The sequence below is a fragment of the Oncorhynchus kisutch genome, linkage group LG14 (genome assembly GCF_002021735.2).
Source record: "Oncorhynchus kisutch isolate 150728-3 linkage group LG14, Okis_V2, whole genome shotgun sequence".
Taxonomy (NCBI): Eukaryota; Metazoa; Chordata; class Actinopteri; order Salmoniformes; family Salmonidae; genus Oncorhynchus; species Oncorhynchus kisutch.
Genome location: NC_034187.2, coordinates 49,643,407 through 49,657,952, shown reverse-complemented (window position 1 = coordinate 49,657,952; position 14,546 = coordinate 49,643,407). Strand labels below are relative to the sequence as shown.

Genomic DNA, 14,546 nt, shown 5'->3' with positions numbered 1-14,546 from the left:
TGGGCAACACCTGGAGGTGGGTGGAGACAAGCACAAAGACAGGTGAAACGGATAAATTTTGAATTCAGGATGAAATACAACAAGTTCAACCAGTATGAATACTTATGTAAGCACTTTATAACCAAAAGCACAACCCAAAAAATTGGGAGGGTGATATTTAGAGAACGTGATCCCCCCCCCCCCCCCATGGGTGTCTATATAACCTCAGAAAAAAAGAAACGTCCCTTTTCCAGGACCCTGTCCTTCAAATATAATTAGTAAAAATCCAAATAACTTCAGATGTTCATTGTAAGAGGGTTTAAACCCTGGTTTCCCATGCGTGTTCAATGAGCTATAAACAATTAATGAACATGCACATTGGAATGGTCGTTAAGACACTAACAGCTTACAGACTGTAGGCAATTAAGGTAACAGTTATGCAAACTTAGGACACTAAAAAGGCCTTTCTACTGACTCTGAAAAACATCAAAATATACCCTGGGTCCCTGCTCATCTGCGTGAACGTGCCTTAGGAATGCTGCAAGGAGGCATAAGGACTGCAGATGTGGCTAGGGCAATAAATTGCAATGTTCGTACTGTGAGACGCTTAAGACCGCGTTACAGAGAGACAGGATGGACAGTCGATCGTCCTCGCAGAGCAGACCACGTGTAACAACACCTGAACAGGATCGGTACATCCAAACATCACACCTGCGGGACAGGTACAGGATGGCAACAACCACTGCCAGAGTTACACCAGGAATGCACAATCCTTCCATCAGTGCTCAGACTGTCCGGAATAGGCTGAACTGAGGGCTTGTAGGCCTGTTGTAAGGCAGGTCCTCACCAGACATCAACGGCCACAAAGTCGCCTATGGGCACAAACCCACCGTCGCTGGACCAGACAGGACTGGCAAAAAGTGCTCTTCACGGTTTTGCCTCACCAGGGGTGAAATGTCAGATGAGTTTATTGTCAAAGGAATGAGCATTACACCGAGGCCTATACTCTGGAGCGGGATCAATTTGGAGGTGGAGGGTCCGTCATTTCAGGCAATATCAACGCTGTGCGTTACAGAGAGCACATCCTTCTCCCTCAAGTGGTACCTTTCCTGCAGGCTCATCCTGACATGACCTTCCAGCATGACAATGCCACCAGCCATACTGCTCATTATGTGAGGGATTTCCTGCAAGACAGGAATGTCAGTGTTCTGCCATGGCCAGCAAAGAGCCCGGATCTCAATCCCATTGAGCATGTCTGGGACCTGCTTGATCGGAGGGTGATGGCTAGGGGCATTCCCCACAGAAATGTCTGGGAACTTGCAGGTGCCTTGGTGGAAGAGTGGGGTAACATCTCACAGCAAGAACGGGCAAATCCGGTGCAGTCCAGGAGGAGGAGATGCACTGTAGTACTTAATGCAGCTGGTGTCCACACCTGATACTGACTTACTTTTGATTTTGCTCCCCCCTTTGTTCATGGACACATTATCCCATTTCTGTTAGTCACAGGTCTGTGGAACTTGTTCAGTTTGTTGCAGTTGATGAATCTTAAGTTCATACAAATATTACACAAGTTTGCTGAAAATAAACGCAATTGAGAGTGAGAGGATGTTTCTTTTTTTGCTGGGTTCATTTCACATATACACATATATATAGCCACCCATGTTCAGTCAGTCACACCTGAAGATGTTGTAATCAGCAATGTCAATATCCTTATCCAGAATCGAGCTATTTAGCCAAGCTCATGCACCCAGATATCAAGAAGGTTGATCTTTGACATTAACATTTGTTTGTTTATACGTGATAGCCTAAGCCCTCTACCTGATTTGAAAACAGCGGGGGTATCCATATTTATTTCATTTTTTTATTTAACAAGGTAGGCTAGTTGAGAACAGGTTCTCATTAACAACTGCGACCTGGCCAAGATAAAGCGAAGCACTGCGACACAAACAACACACAGAGTTACACATGGAATAAACAAACATACTCAATAACATAATAGGTGAAAAAAAGTATATATACACAGTGTGTGCAAATGAGGTAAGATAAAGGGAGGTAGGCAATAAAAAAGCCATAGTGGCGAAATAAGTCAAATGTTGCAATTAAAACACTGGAGTGATAGATGTGCAGAAGATGAATGTGCAAGTAGAGATACTGTGTGCAAAGGAGAAAAAAAAACAAAAAAAAACAGTAATGGGATGAGGTAGTTGGATGGGCTATTTGCAGATGGGCTATGTACAAGTGCAGTGACCTGTGAGCTGCTCTGTCAGCTGATGCTTAAAGTTAGTGACAGAGATACAAGTCTCCAGCTTCAGTGATTTTTGCAATTCGTTCCAGTCATTGGCTGCAGAGAACTGGAAGGAAAGGTGGCCAAAGGAGGAAATGGTTTTGGGGGTGACCAGTGAAATATACCTGCTGGAGCGCATGCTACAGGTGGGTGCTGCTATGGTGACCAGTGAGCTGAGATAAGGCAGGGCTTTACATAGCAAAGACTTATAGATGACCTGGAGCCAGTGGATTTGGTGACGAATATGAAGCGGGGGCCAGCCAACGAGAGCATACAGGTCGCAGTGGTGGGTAGTATATGGGGCTTTGGTGACAAAAAAGATGGCACGGTGATAGACTGCATCCAATTTGCTGAGTAGAGTGTTGGAGGCTATTTTGTAAATGACATCGCCGAAGTCAAGGATCGGTAGGATAGTCAGTTTTACAAGGGTATGTTTGGCAGCATGAGTGAAGGATGCTTTTTTGCTAAATAAGGAAGCCTAATCTAGATGTAATTATGGATTGGAGATGTGTAATGTGTCTGGAAGGAGAGTTTACAGTCTAACCAGACACTTAGGTATTTATAGATGTCCACATATTCTAAGTCAGAACTGTCCAGAGTAGTGATGCTGGACGGACGGGCAGGTGCTGGAAGCGATCGGTTGAAGAGCATGCATTTAGTTTTACTTGCATTTTAAGAGCAGTTCGAGGTCATGGAAGGAGCGTCGTATGGCATTGAAGATCGCCTGGAGATTGGTTAACACAGTGTCCAAAGAAGGGCCAGAGGTGTACAGAATGGTATCGTCTGCATAGAGTTGGACAGAGAATCACCAGCAGCAAGAGTGACATCATTGATGTATACAGAGAAAAGAGTCGACCTGAGAATTGAACCCTGTGGCACCCCCATAGAGACTGCCAGAGGTCAAGACAACAGGCCCTTCGATTTGACACACTGAACTCTGTCTGATAAGTAGTTGGTGAACCAGGCGAGGCAGTCATTTGAGTGACCAAGGCTGTTGAGTCTGCTGATAAGAATGTGGTGATTGACAGAGTCGAAAAAGCCTTGGCCAGGTCTATGAATACAGCTGCACAGTGCTGTCTCTTATCGATGATCAATGGAGGTTATGATATCGTTTTGGACCTTGAGAGTGGCTGACCAGCTCAGAAAACAGATGGCATAGCGGAGAAGGTACGGTGGGATTCAAAATGGTCAGTGATCTGTTTGTTAACTTGGCTTTCGAAGACCTTAGAAAGGCAGGGTAGGATATATATAGGTCTGCTGTGGAAGTCTGGGTCTAGAGTGTCTCCCCCTTTGAAGAGGGGGATGACTGCGGCAGCTTTCCAATCTTTGGGGATCTCAGATGATACAAAAAAATTATAATAATAAATAAATAAAAAGAGGTTGAACAGGGTAGTAAATAGGGGTTGCAACAATTTTGGCTGATCATTTCAGAAAGAGAGGGTCCAGATTCTCTAGCCCTGCTGATTTGTAGGGATCCAGAATTTGCAGCTCTTTCAGAACATCAATGGGGGAGGCTTGGGCAAGTTGCTGTGGGGGGTGCAGGGCTGTTGACCAGGGCAGGGGTGGCCAGGTGGAAAGCATGTCCATCCATAGAAAAATGTGTTATCGGTGGTGACAGTGTTTCCTAGCCTCAGTGCAGTGAGCAGCTGGGAGGAGGTGCTCTCATTCTCCATGGACTTTACAGTGTCCCAGAACTTTTTGGAGTTTGTGCTGCAAGATGCAAATTTCTGTTTGAAAAAGCTAGCCTTCTAACGCTTTCCTAACTGCCTGTGTATGTTGGTTCCTAACTTCCCTGAAAAGTTTCATATCGAGGGGGTTATTCGATGTTAATGCAGTACGCCACAGGATGATTTTGTGCCGGTCAAGGGCAGTCAGGTCTGGAATGAACCACGGGCTGTATCTGTTCCTGGTTCTAAATTTGAATGGGGCATGCCTATTTAAGATTGTGAGGAAAGCACTTTTAAAGAATAACCAGGCATCCTCTACTGAGGGAATAAGGTCAATATCCTTCCAGGATACCCGGGCCAGGTCGATTAGAAAGGCCTGCTCTCTGTAGTGTTTTAGAGAGCATTTGACAGTGATGAGGGGTGGTCGTTTGACCGCAGACCCATTACGGACGCAAGCAATGAGGCAATGATTGCTGAGATCCTGGTTAAAGACAGCAGAGGTGTGTTTGTAGGGCAGGTTGGTTAGGATGATATCTATGGGGGTGCCTGTGTTTACAGATTTGGGGTTGTACCTGGTAGGTTCAGTTTAGGTCACCTAACAGCATGAGCTCTGAAGATGGATGGGGGGGCAATCAATTCACATATGGTGTCCAGGGCACAACTGGGGGCAGAAGGTGGTCTATAGCAAGCGGCAATGGTGAGAGACTTGTTTCTGGAAAGGTGGCTTTTTAAAAGTAGAAGCTTGAATTGTTTGGGCACAGACCTGGATAGTAAGACAGAACTCTGCCCCCTTTGGCAGTTCTATCTTGCCGGAAAATATGTGTTCCATTACCTATTGTTGGTAGAGGCCCGGAAATGAGAACCGGCTTGTCTGTGTGAGCATTCAGGTGCTTCTCCATCACAGCAGGGCTCCAAGGGTCCTTAATTCTGCAACCACCATATGTTATAGGGAGCTATGGACCTTCCTAAAACCTCCATCACTGGAGAGGGTCGCTAACTAGGCTTAGGTTGGGAAAGCAATAAGCAAAACATGTCATCCCTTTGAAAGTTACGAGCCTGCAAACGCTCTGTATATTTGTGTACGGAAATGGGTTGCTGCCTAGCAATGCTGTTTATTTAGGCTGTAGGGAGTGTGTGATGGAGTTAGAGGTAGATCGTTTTGGCACTGGCAGTGCAGTCTCCCCTCCCTCGATCGTATTATCACCCACTAGAGGAATGTCAAGACTCTGGCCGCTCATGGCACCAGAGAGGGAGGAAAATAAGGAGAGAGGGAAGAGGGCAACCCTCTATTTCTCTCTCCACCCCTCCAGCTCCAAGGGATGGTTACACAATACACATCCTCATTTACAGTATTAGCTTTGGCCAGTTCTAGATATTTTCACTCACTATATTTTACATCACTTAATGATTTTCGCCATAAAAAGAGCATTACTCTGTCTGCCGTCTGCGAAATGGCGCATGTGACTTGCAGCAGCAGCCGTGGCATTCGAAAAGAACAGAAAGCTGTGCTCGACAAGGAGGGAACTGAAGCAGCTTCCAGAACAAACTCTGCACAGTTTGGTCAAGGTTTGACTCATAGGCCAGCGAGAAGAACCAGTCAGCCAGTGTCCACAGCCCACAGAGTGTACCATGTAATCAGGAAGATCCTCTTTTTCTAAAAGTGTTTATATTTAGAAAGTAAAAGGGTTCTTCGGCTGTCCCCATAGGAGAACCTTTTTTGGTTTCAGGTAGAACCCGTTTGGGTTCCAAGTAAAAACCCTTTCCATAGTGGGTTCTATATGGAAGATAAAACGGTTCTACCTGCAACCAAAAAGTGTTATCCTATGGGGACAGCCGAAGAACCCGTTTGGAACAATTTTTTCTAAGAGTGTAGGGAGATAGAGGAAACCTCAGACAAGGCCGCTCAAACATTTCCATCAGACTGCCAGAAACGTGTGGTTTGAGCCTGGCCTCGTCAGGCTGTCTCCATAGGATGCCACTGTGGATGATGTCAGCATTACAGACAGGAACTTTCCTAAACAAAGGGAAGTCTGTGTGTTTGGTGAGAAGCTGGGGGAGGGAGGTGGAGGTTTTCAAAAGAGCACACTCTCCATTTCATGATGAGAGTAACCTAGACCCCATGTCATTAAAACATTAGCACCTAACCACAGAGAAAAACTACCCAGCACAGATGTGCATGCTGGTGTTTAGACACATGGGATTGTTCAATATACTTAGCTAGCTACGTTCCCAGGTTCCCATTCAGCCCCACTGTAGCCTACTGGTTGGAATCTCAAGGTGGTCGCAAACGTTGGGGTGTCACCGCACAAGAATATGAGAGATGTTCAACTGTGTAGATACCACTCTACACATTCTAACTTTGCCTGCAGACACCTTTGATGACTTTACTTTCCCTTCTCACAGTAGATTCTGTGGTTTATTCAGAAATTGAAGTCAAGTCAGTGATGTGGTGAAATGATTGGGAAGACTGGCCTTGTAGTCCAATAATTACTATTACTCAATACTTCTGATTCGACCACCAAAGTCACTGTGGTTTAATCTCATGACTAAGCTTAACTGGTCACATTACCTCGCTTTGCAACTGTATGCCTGCACTTGAGACATAATGGAAAAGTTTGAGTCACCCTCGTCTGGACAGGAACTGACTGAGCAGACTGGTCTGTCTAATAGCATACCTATGGTATTTCATTCAGAACTATGACGTCTTTCGAATAACATTATAGACTTGTAATCATTTTTTTAAATGTAAAAAACACATACCCACTAACCTATGTCAGCGCTGGAGATATAAATAAGTTGGAGAGAACGTGATCGTAGAAATAAGTTGGAGAAAGTGGTAAGCCGAGAAGTGATAGGGCTAATGGTATTACATGTAGACTACTCTAGTTTACAGTACGGTATGTTAGTATAAGGAGGATAGCAGACCTGCACCACAGGGTGTCCTCCTGCCAGAGCCTTGACTGCCCCTCTGCTCCCTTCAGTCTCGTAGTGGGCACGGTGGTGAGATTTGGGCTGCACCTCGATCTGCAAGCTGTACGGCCCGGAGCTGGATGGCAGCTGCCAGTCAAGGGCTGGCAGAGATGGGCTAAGATGGAGAAGGTATATTTAAAGTTTGCTATGTAACAAGACACAACTGCAGATTGTCAGTGCTTTGCTGGGATGTTTCCTCATAATGGATATTTCTGAATTGACTTATATTGACCTCAATAAAGTTTAGCTGTCTGGAACTGTCAACCTTATAATTAATATTATTTCAGTCAGTCAAAGTCTTCTTCAGCTTACCTGACATATTGCTTTGGCTTGGACCATGAGTATGGGTGCGATGGCACATCCAGTAACCCGCCACAGTAGTTCTCCTTCTTTAAGGGCAGGCGGGAGGAGGAGTACTCATCCTGACAAAGCTCCCCAGGGCTGAGCTCCTCTCGTCCAGGCTCGACCTTCAGGCAAACTGCCCCAGGCTCCAGGCTGGTCTTCCGGGCCTTCAGAGGGATGCCCTCACCCAGGTCTGCCACACCGTCTGTGGTCAGAGCATTGATGGCTGCAACTATGGCTGAGTTGGTGTACTGGTTGGTGTTGTTAGGCATCCAGGACTCGTCTGTGACACTGAGGCGTGGGGAGGTGTGAGGGGAAGGCCCAGGGGAGTGGTTGGGGGAGTAGGGGGACTTGGAGGTTGTGGTTCCGTTGAAGCTGCATTTTCTCTTCCCACCACAAGGGGAGTTGGGCCTGGAGCCCCGCTGGCCCATCCAGCTGTCATCCATGACACTAGAAAGAGGGGAGGTAGAGGGGGAGTTATGTGGGGAGTCCGCATGGGTGCAAGTTTCACCCGGCAGGGCGAGAGTGGAGGAGCCCTTGGGAGAGACGCAGGGCGACTGCCAGGGCGAGTTCTGGGGTGAGTTTTCGTAGTTGTAGGAGAAGCCCGACTCGTAGGACGAGGCCTCGGAGTGACAGCTGCGTGACGACACACTGCTGGCCGGGCTGAGGCAGCTGGGGTCACGGTAGCCATCTGCGTTGGGCAACGTCAGTGTCACAATGGAGTTGACCTGTTTAGGTACAGGAAGGTTGTTGCTCTCTTCCACCTCCTCCTCAGGAAACTGCCCATAGGCTGTGATCTCAATACGAGGGCTCTCGAGGACCGGGGCCTCGGTTGGATGGATGCTAGGGGATGAGTAGTAACCCACTGTCCTCATGTCGTTCTGGGCACTGTAGCTAGGAGGCTGGCTGATGGACACTGAGATGGTGGGGCCAGACTGGAGACTGTGGTACTGGGAGGGCAGGCAGGATTTGCCCAGGGAGAGACTGGTGTTGGGGGTGTGTCTGTATGCATCTGAAAAGTAAATACATAGAATGAGTTAGAATTAGGGTCCATACATACTTTCATTGGCTCACACACTGAAAGACATACTGTAGTTGCCAGTTAATTACAAAGAAAGCTGCTGTGATGGTGTTGCTCATGATGGGGTGCCACATGGCTAGTTTGCATGACTAAAGGTGCAATCTGTACCCAACAGGAGAGGTTCAAGATGCCAGCTCCCTTACTGGGTATGAGGGCATAAGAGCCAGACTGACTACCCATGTGGCACAGACAGAGAAGAATGGGGGAAGAGGTGGTTAAGGGTACACGGACCTGAGTAATCTTACTAGTCAGCTCTTAAGACCAGTCCAGTCTCAGACAGCATGCAGTCGCCAGAGCTCCTGTCTGCTGTGAATTAAGAGACTACTGAGGGAACCATAAAGACATGACATCAGTGCACCACCACATGACTCCCACAACATAATCACAATGTAATAACCTTAACATCACAGTGGTGTCACAGCTTTGCAATGTTTCCATGTCAATTCTTACTGGATTGCATAGAAGATGCCATTTTACCAACGAGAACCACTGGTAGTTGTGTGCGCTCTCTGACTGAATTGTATTAAATCTAGACTTACACACTGAAACACTGTACATTTTGGGTCAATTTCTCTTCAAATGTTTACTCATGCAAGAAAAGACAGAGGCATGGATTACCAATTTGAGTAAACCATCCTGAATGAGAGCTTTTGTGCCACACCCACCATTCCCTACTCATAGGAGGGGTGCCTCAATGTAATGTAGCTCTCATAATAAAGACCCATGTGTTTCAAAGTTCATCATTCCTTAAGGCAATATAAACATGTCCCCAATATGTACAGTATAAACCATTTTTCCCCTCAATACATACAATTTTAATGGGTACTATATAAACCTTTTGATGAAACCAAATAATTATTTCATAACGTAAGTAGCTACCATGGATATATACTGAACAGAAATATACACGCAACATGTGAAGTGTTGGTCCCATGTTTCATGAGCTGAAATAAAAGATCCATGATTTTTTTTCACACACAAAAATATTACTTAGCTCAAATTGTGCACACATTTATTTACATCCCTGTTAGTGAGCATTTCTCCTTTGCCATCCATCTGACCGGTGATGATTGTCAAGAATCTGATTAAACAGCATGATCATTACACAGGTACATCTTGTGTTGGGGACAACAAAACACCACTCTAAAATGTGCAGTCTCACAACACAATGCCACAGATGTTGAGGGAGTGTGCAATTGGCATGCTGACTGCAGGTATGTCCACCAGAGCTTTTGCCAGATAATGTTATGTTAATTTCTTTACCATAAACCGCTTCCAACTTAATTTTAGAAAATTTGGCCAAGTTCGTCCAACCGGCCAAATAACCGCAGACCACGTGTAACCATGCCAGCCAAGGACCTCCACATCCAGCTTCTTCACCTGCGGGATCATCTTAGATCAGCCACCCAGGCAGCTGATGAAACAGTGGGTTAGCACAATCAAAGAATTTCCACACAAACTGTCAGAAACCGTCTCAGGGAAGCTCATCTGCATGCTTGTTGTCCTCACCAGGGTCTTGACCTGACTGCAGTTCTGTGTCTTAACCCACTTCAGTGGGCAAATGCTCACCTTCAGTGGCCACTGGCAAGCTGGAGAAGTGTGCTCTTCATGGATGAACCCCGGTTTCAACTGTATCGGGCAGATGGCAGACAGCGTGTATGGGGTCGTGTGGGCCAGCAATTTGCTGATGCCAACGTTGTCAAGAGTGCCCAATGGGGTTATGGGGTGGGGTTATGGTATTGGCAGGAATGAGCTACGGACAACAATCACAATTGCATTTTATTGATGGCAATTTGAATGCACTGAGATACCGTGACGAGATCCTGAGGCCCATTGTTGTACCATTTATCCACCGCTATCACCTCATGTTTCAGCATGATAATGCACGGCCCCATGCCGCAAGGATCTGTACACAATTCCTGGAAGCTGAAAATGTCCCAGTTCTTCCAAGGCCTGCATTCTCACCAGACATATCACCCATTGAACATGTTTGGGATGGTCTGGTTCGACGAGTACTACAGCGTGTTCCAGTTCCTGACAATGTCCAGCAACTTTGCACAACCATTGAAGAGGAGTGGGTGAACATTCCACAGGCCACAATCAACAGCCTGATCAACTCTATGTGAAAGAGACGTGTCACGCTGCATGAGGCAAATGGGGTTCACACCAGATACTGACTGGTTTTCTGATCCATGCTCCTACCCATATTTTAAATTCAATTTCAATTCACATGAATGTATTGTCAGTCATGTGATATCCACAGATTAGGACCTAATGCATTTAATCCAATTGACTGATTTACTTATATGAACTACAATTTGAAATTGTTGTATGTTGCGTTTATATTTTTGATCGGGTAAATTAAGCGGTCATTATTGTTAGCATATCGTATAATCATCTCAGTATTCAGTAGGCTTCTACATTGTCATACATTTATAATAGTAGGCCATCGAAACAGAGGAGAAACTCATTCACAGACACCCGAAGAGAAAGTGCACCACTAGACAAGACAGGCAGCTATCAAACACGCAAAATCATCCATGTCGATGGAATTATCGTTTATGAATGCAATATTACTCTAAAACGCAGTCTGACATTCAAAAGTAAAAGGAAGAGCCTACTCACCCTCTTCAGCAGATTTCATTTTTTTCCTACAGACGAGGAAACCGCACGTCCGAAATTGAACTTTGAAGACAGCCGCAGGTCTGCGTTATCCAATAGCCATAGCTTCGCTTTAGGACTCTAATGATGATGTTGAGGCGCTCTCGCTATATTCTAACAAAACTTCGAAACTATGGCAAATCTGTTTAATGAGAAAGAAAAAATGAATGTAGATTATTTTAAAAGCGACTCGAAGAAAAATACAAAATCGTATCTGCAGAGTGAAACACTTTTGTATACAATTGGATAGAGCAAAGAAATCAAAACGCAGGGACGGGATTCAATGTTGTGATTCCCATGGAGAGTAAATATTATTTGAGCGACTGATTTGTGATACCTGATTGATTTTGTGGAAGGGGATCCTAGCTGGTCTGGGCATGTGTGACGCACTGCTTGGTTGCAGAGAGCTCCTTGGCGAATATAAACCCGGGATCACCTTCAGCGCAAGCGCACCGCCCCTTGGACAGTGATGCATCTCCATGTCTGACCAGCAGATACGTTTAATTGAGATTCACTCCACTCACTGGGTTTTCAGCTACTTCCACACGTGGTTGATTAGCTGGGCTGGCAGCGACAGTTGCTGTTCAGAGAGCGCTGCAGGCTAGTGGAAAATTAAATGCAATATTTACATGTAAAGAGCATGAGAAGGAAGATCAGATAATGGCTATGCCATTAGGATTTGGATTTTTTTGGGATCCTATTACTCTTCCTGGGGTTCAAACACATTAAGGCCTATCAAAAAAATCATATTTACAAAAAAATAATAATCTAAAAATTAAAGCTTCCTGGAGTATCCTTAGGGGTTCTTCAAATTGAAACTGTGGGGGGACCCCTATATGTTCTTTAAATAACCCCTTTTAATAGCTCCTCAAAGAACCTTTTGAAGAACCTTTTGGGGAACATTTTTACTACCCCCCCTCCCCTATAATTATTAATAATAATATGCATAACAATAACACACTATTTTAGTTTTCAGTGTTTATTATGATTTTAGTGGCAAAGCAGAATTAAAAATCAAATTTGAGGTAAACACCCAGCAGAGCCCCAAGTCCAATGTGTATATCCTCTGACATGTTGATGTTAATATGTGTTGATGTTCTCCGTATCCATAGCCAGAATGATTTTTTGGGTGCATGGTGACCAAACAGCTTTCCTGTTATATTCAGTGTAGATAGGGTGAAGTCTGTGAACCAAAAAAATAGTAGTTACACAGATGATCAACAAAACATGCACACAACAGTATTCATACCTTGGTTAATGTGGTAAATGTGAATAATGTAGAAACCTATGGGATGAGCAGCAGTTTAAGGCACTGCATCTCAGTGTTAGAAGTGTCACTACAGACCCTGGTTCGATTCCAGGCTGTATCACAACTGGCCATGACTGGGGGTCTCATAGGGCGTTGCACAATTGGCCCAGCATCGTCCGGGTTAGGGTTTGGCCGGGGTAGGCCATCATTGTAAATAAGAATTTGTTCTTATCTGACTTGCCTAGTTAAATAAAGGTTTAATAAAAAATGTAATAAATACAGTACCGGTCAAACGTTTTAGAACATCTACTCATTCAAGGGTTTTTCCTTTACTTTTACTATTTTCTACAATGTAGAATAATGTAGTAACCAAAAAAGGGTTACAGTTTTAAAATATATTTTAAATTTGAGATTCTTCAAATAGCCACCCTTTGCCTAGATGATAGCTTTGCACACTCTTGGCATTCTCTTAACCAGCTTCATGAGGTAGTCACCTGGAATGCATTTAAATTAACAGGTGTGTCACGGACGTCGTCGTGGAAATGACCGGACCAAGGTGCAGGGTGGTGAGCGTACATTTTCCTTTATTAATATAAATGTCACCAACAAAACAAGAAACAAAGAAACGACCGTGAAGCTTAGTAGGGCTATAGTGCCACTAACAAAGTCAACTACCCACAAAATACAAAGTAAAAAAGGCTGCCTAAGTGTGATTCCCAGTCAGAGACAACGATAGACAGCTGTCCCTGATTGAGAACCAAAAACACAGAAACAGAAAACATATAAATAAAGAAACTGGAATGCCCACCCTAGTCACACCCGGGCATACCCAAAACAGAGAATAAAAGCCTCTCTATGGCCAGGGCGTGACAAGGTGAGCCTTCATAAAAGTTAATTTGTGGAATTTCTTTCCTTTGTAATGTGTTTGAGTCAATCAGTTGTGTTGTGACAAGGTAGGAGGGGTTTACAGAAGATAGCCCTCTTTGGCAAAAGACCAAGTCCATATTATGTTAAGAATAGCTCAAATAAGCAAAGAGAAACTACAGTTCATCATTAGTTTAAGACATGAAGTTCAGTCAATACGGAACATTTCAAGAACTCTGAAAGTTTTTTCAAGTGCAGTTACAAAAACCATCAAGCGCTATGATGAAACTGGCGCTCATGAGGACTGCCACAGGATTGGAAGACCCACCTCAACCAAATTGAGATGGTTTGGGATGATTCGGGCCGCATAGTGAAGGAAAAGCAGCCAACAAGTGCTCAGCATATGTGGGAATTCCTTCAAGACTGTTGGAAATGCATTCCAGGTGAAGCTAGTTGAGAGAATGCCAAGAGTCTGCAAAGCTATCATAGAGGCAAAGGGTGGCTTTTTGAAGAACCTCAAATATAAAATATATTTTGATTTGTTTAACCCTTTTGTGGTTTCTACATGATTCCATATGTGTTATTCTGTCCTTGAGTTGCGTTCCCATGCAAAACTAGACAGATAGCTAACAACTAAGTCTTCAATAAAACTCCCAAGGCGTGACTTTTCTTGAATGAATATATTGAAAACGTTTATGTTGTGAAACTGCAAAATACAGAAAAAGAATATACTTTAGTATTCAATTCACACCGACATACTGTAGCTGTACATTAAACATTTGAAGTTGCATAAATACAAAGCACGTGCTAAGGTACCATGCATCTGGCATGATGCCAAACCATATAGCTAATTGTTACTCATATGGTAATTGGTTCCTTTCATTACTCTAATGTACAAACATTTATGTAGAATAACAAAGCATATTACACTAGGAACAGTAACAAAACTACAGTATTGTATACTTTACAATTCGTTTGCATGACGCACGAGCAAAGTAATACAGCTAACGACATACATTTAAAGGCATTGCAATTTGTGAGTAAATGCAACCAATATTGATATGTAAGCAACTCTATCAATAACAAGATTATCATCATTAGCTAAATGCTTGAATCGAACTTACAAACAAATATTTCCAAGGCTGAAGCGTGACAAGAAATAACCGAAAGACCTGCACCGTAGCGTTGTTTGTAGCTGCTTCTTTGCGTGCAAAACTAATTCTGTACTTCCTGTTTGCGTCGTCTTTCTAAGTACCAGAAAGCGCCACTAGGGGGCAAATAACACCATTGAACACAATGAAAATCCAATTTAACCATTGTAATAAAATAATCTGTTACCTTCTAACAGGATGGCAGCACACTCCCCGCCTGGCATAATGAAATTGTGCCACTATGAAATAAAACATATCAAGAAACAAATAATGTCCTTTCTATTTTTATCTTTTGTCT

The 14,546-nt window shown here is 44.1% G+C and overlaps 1 protein-coding gene and 1 long non-coding RNA gene across 3 annotated transcripts in view; both read right to left on the bottom strand.

Moving 5' to 3' along the window:
- Window positions 1–11,452, bottom strand: part of LOC109903126 (nuclear factor of activated T-cells, cytoplasmic 1) — a 70,860-nt gene extending 59,408 nt beyond the window's left edge. The window contains exons 1-5 of one of the 2 annotated variants that reach the window (XM_031788499.1): window positions 11,322–11,452; window positions 10,949–11,126; window positions 8,555–8,626; window positions 7,213–8,254; window positions 6,856–7,015 (exon numbers count right to left, since the gene is read on the bottom strand). In XM_031788499.1, the coding sequence (XP_031644359.1) occupies window positions 6,856–7,015; window positions 7,213–8,117 (1,065 nt within the window). In that variant the 5' untranslated portion in view covers window positions 8,118–8,254; window positions 8,555–8,626; window positions 10,949–11,126; window positions 11,322–11,452. The remainder of the gene's footprint in view (window positions 1–6,855; window positions 7,016–7,212; window positions 8,255–8,554; window positions 8,627–10,948; window positions 11,127–11,321) is intronic. The other variant, XM_020499751.2, reaches the window with a different exon arrangement.
- A 2,314-nt stretch (window positions 11,453–13,766) lies between these two features.
- LOC116353288 (uncharacterized) lies at window positions 13,767–14,539 on the bottom strand. Its single transcript, XR_004202626.1, has 2 exons — window positions 14,222–14,539; window positions 13,767–13,803 (listed from the first exon to the last, which is right to left on the bottom strand). It is a non-coding gene; the product is annotated as an uncharacterized LOC116353288 (long non-coding RNA).
- Between the last annotated feature and the right edge of the window lie 7 nt (window positions 14,540–14,546).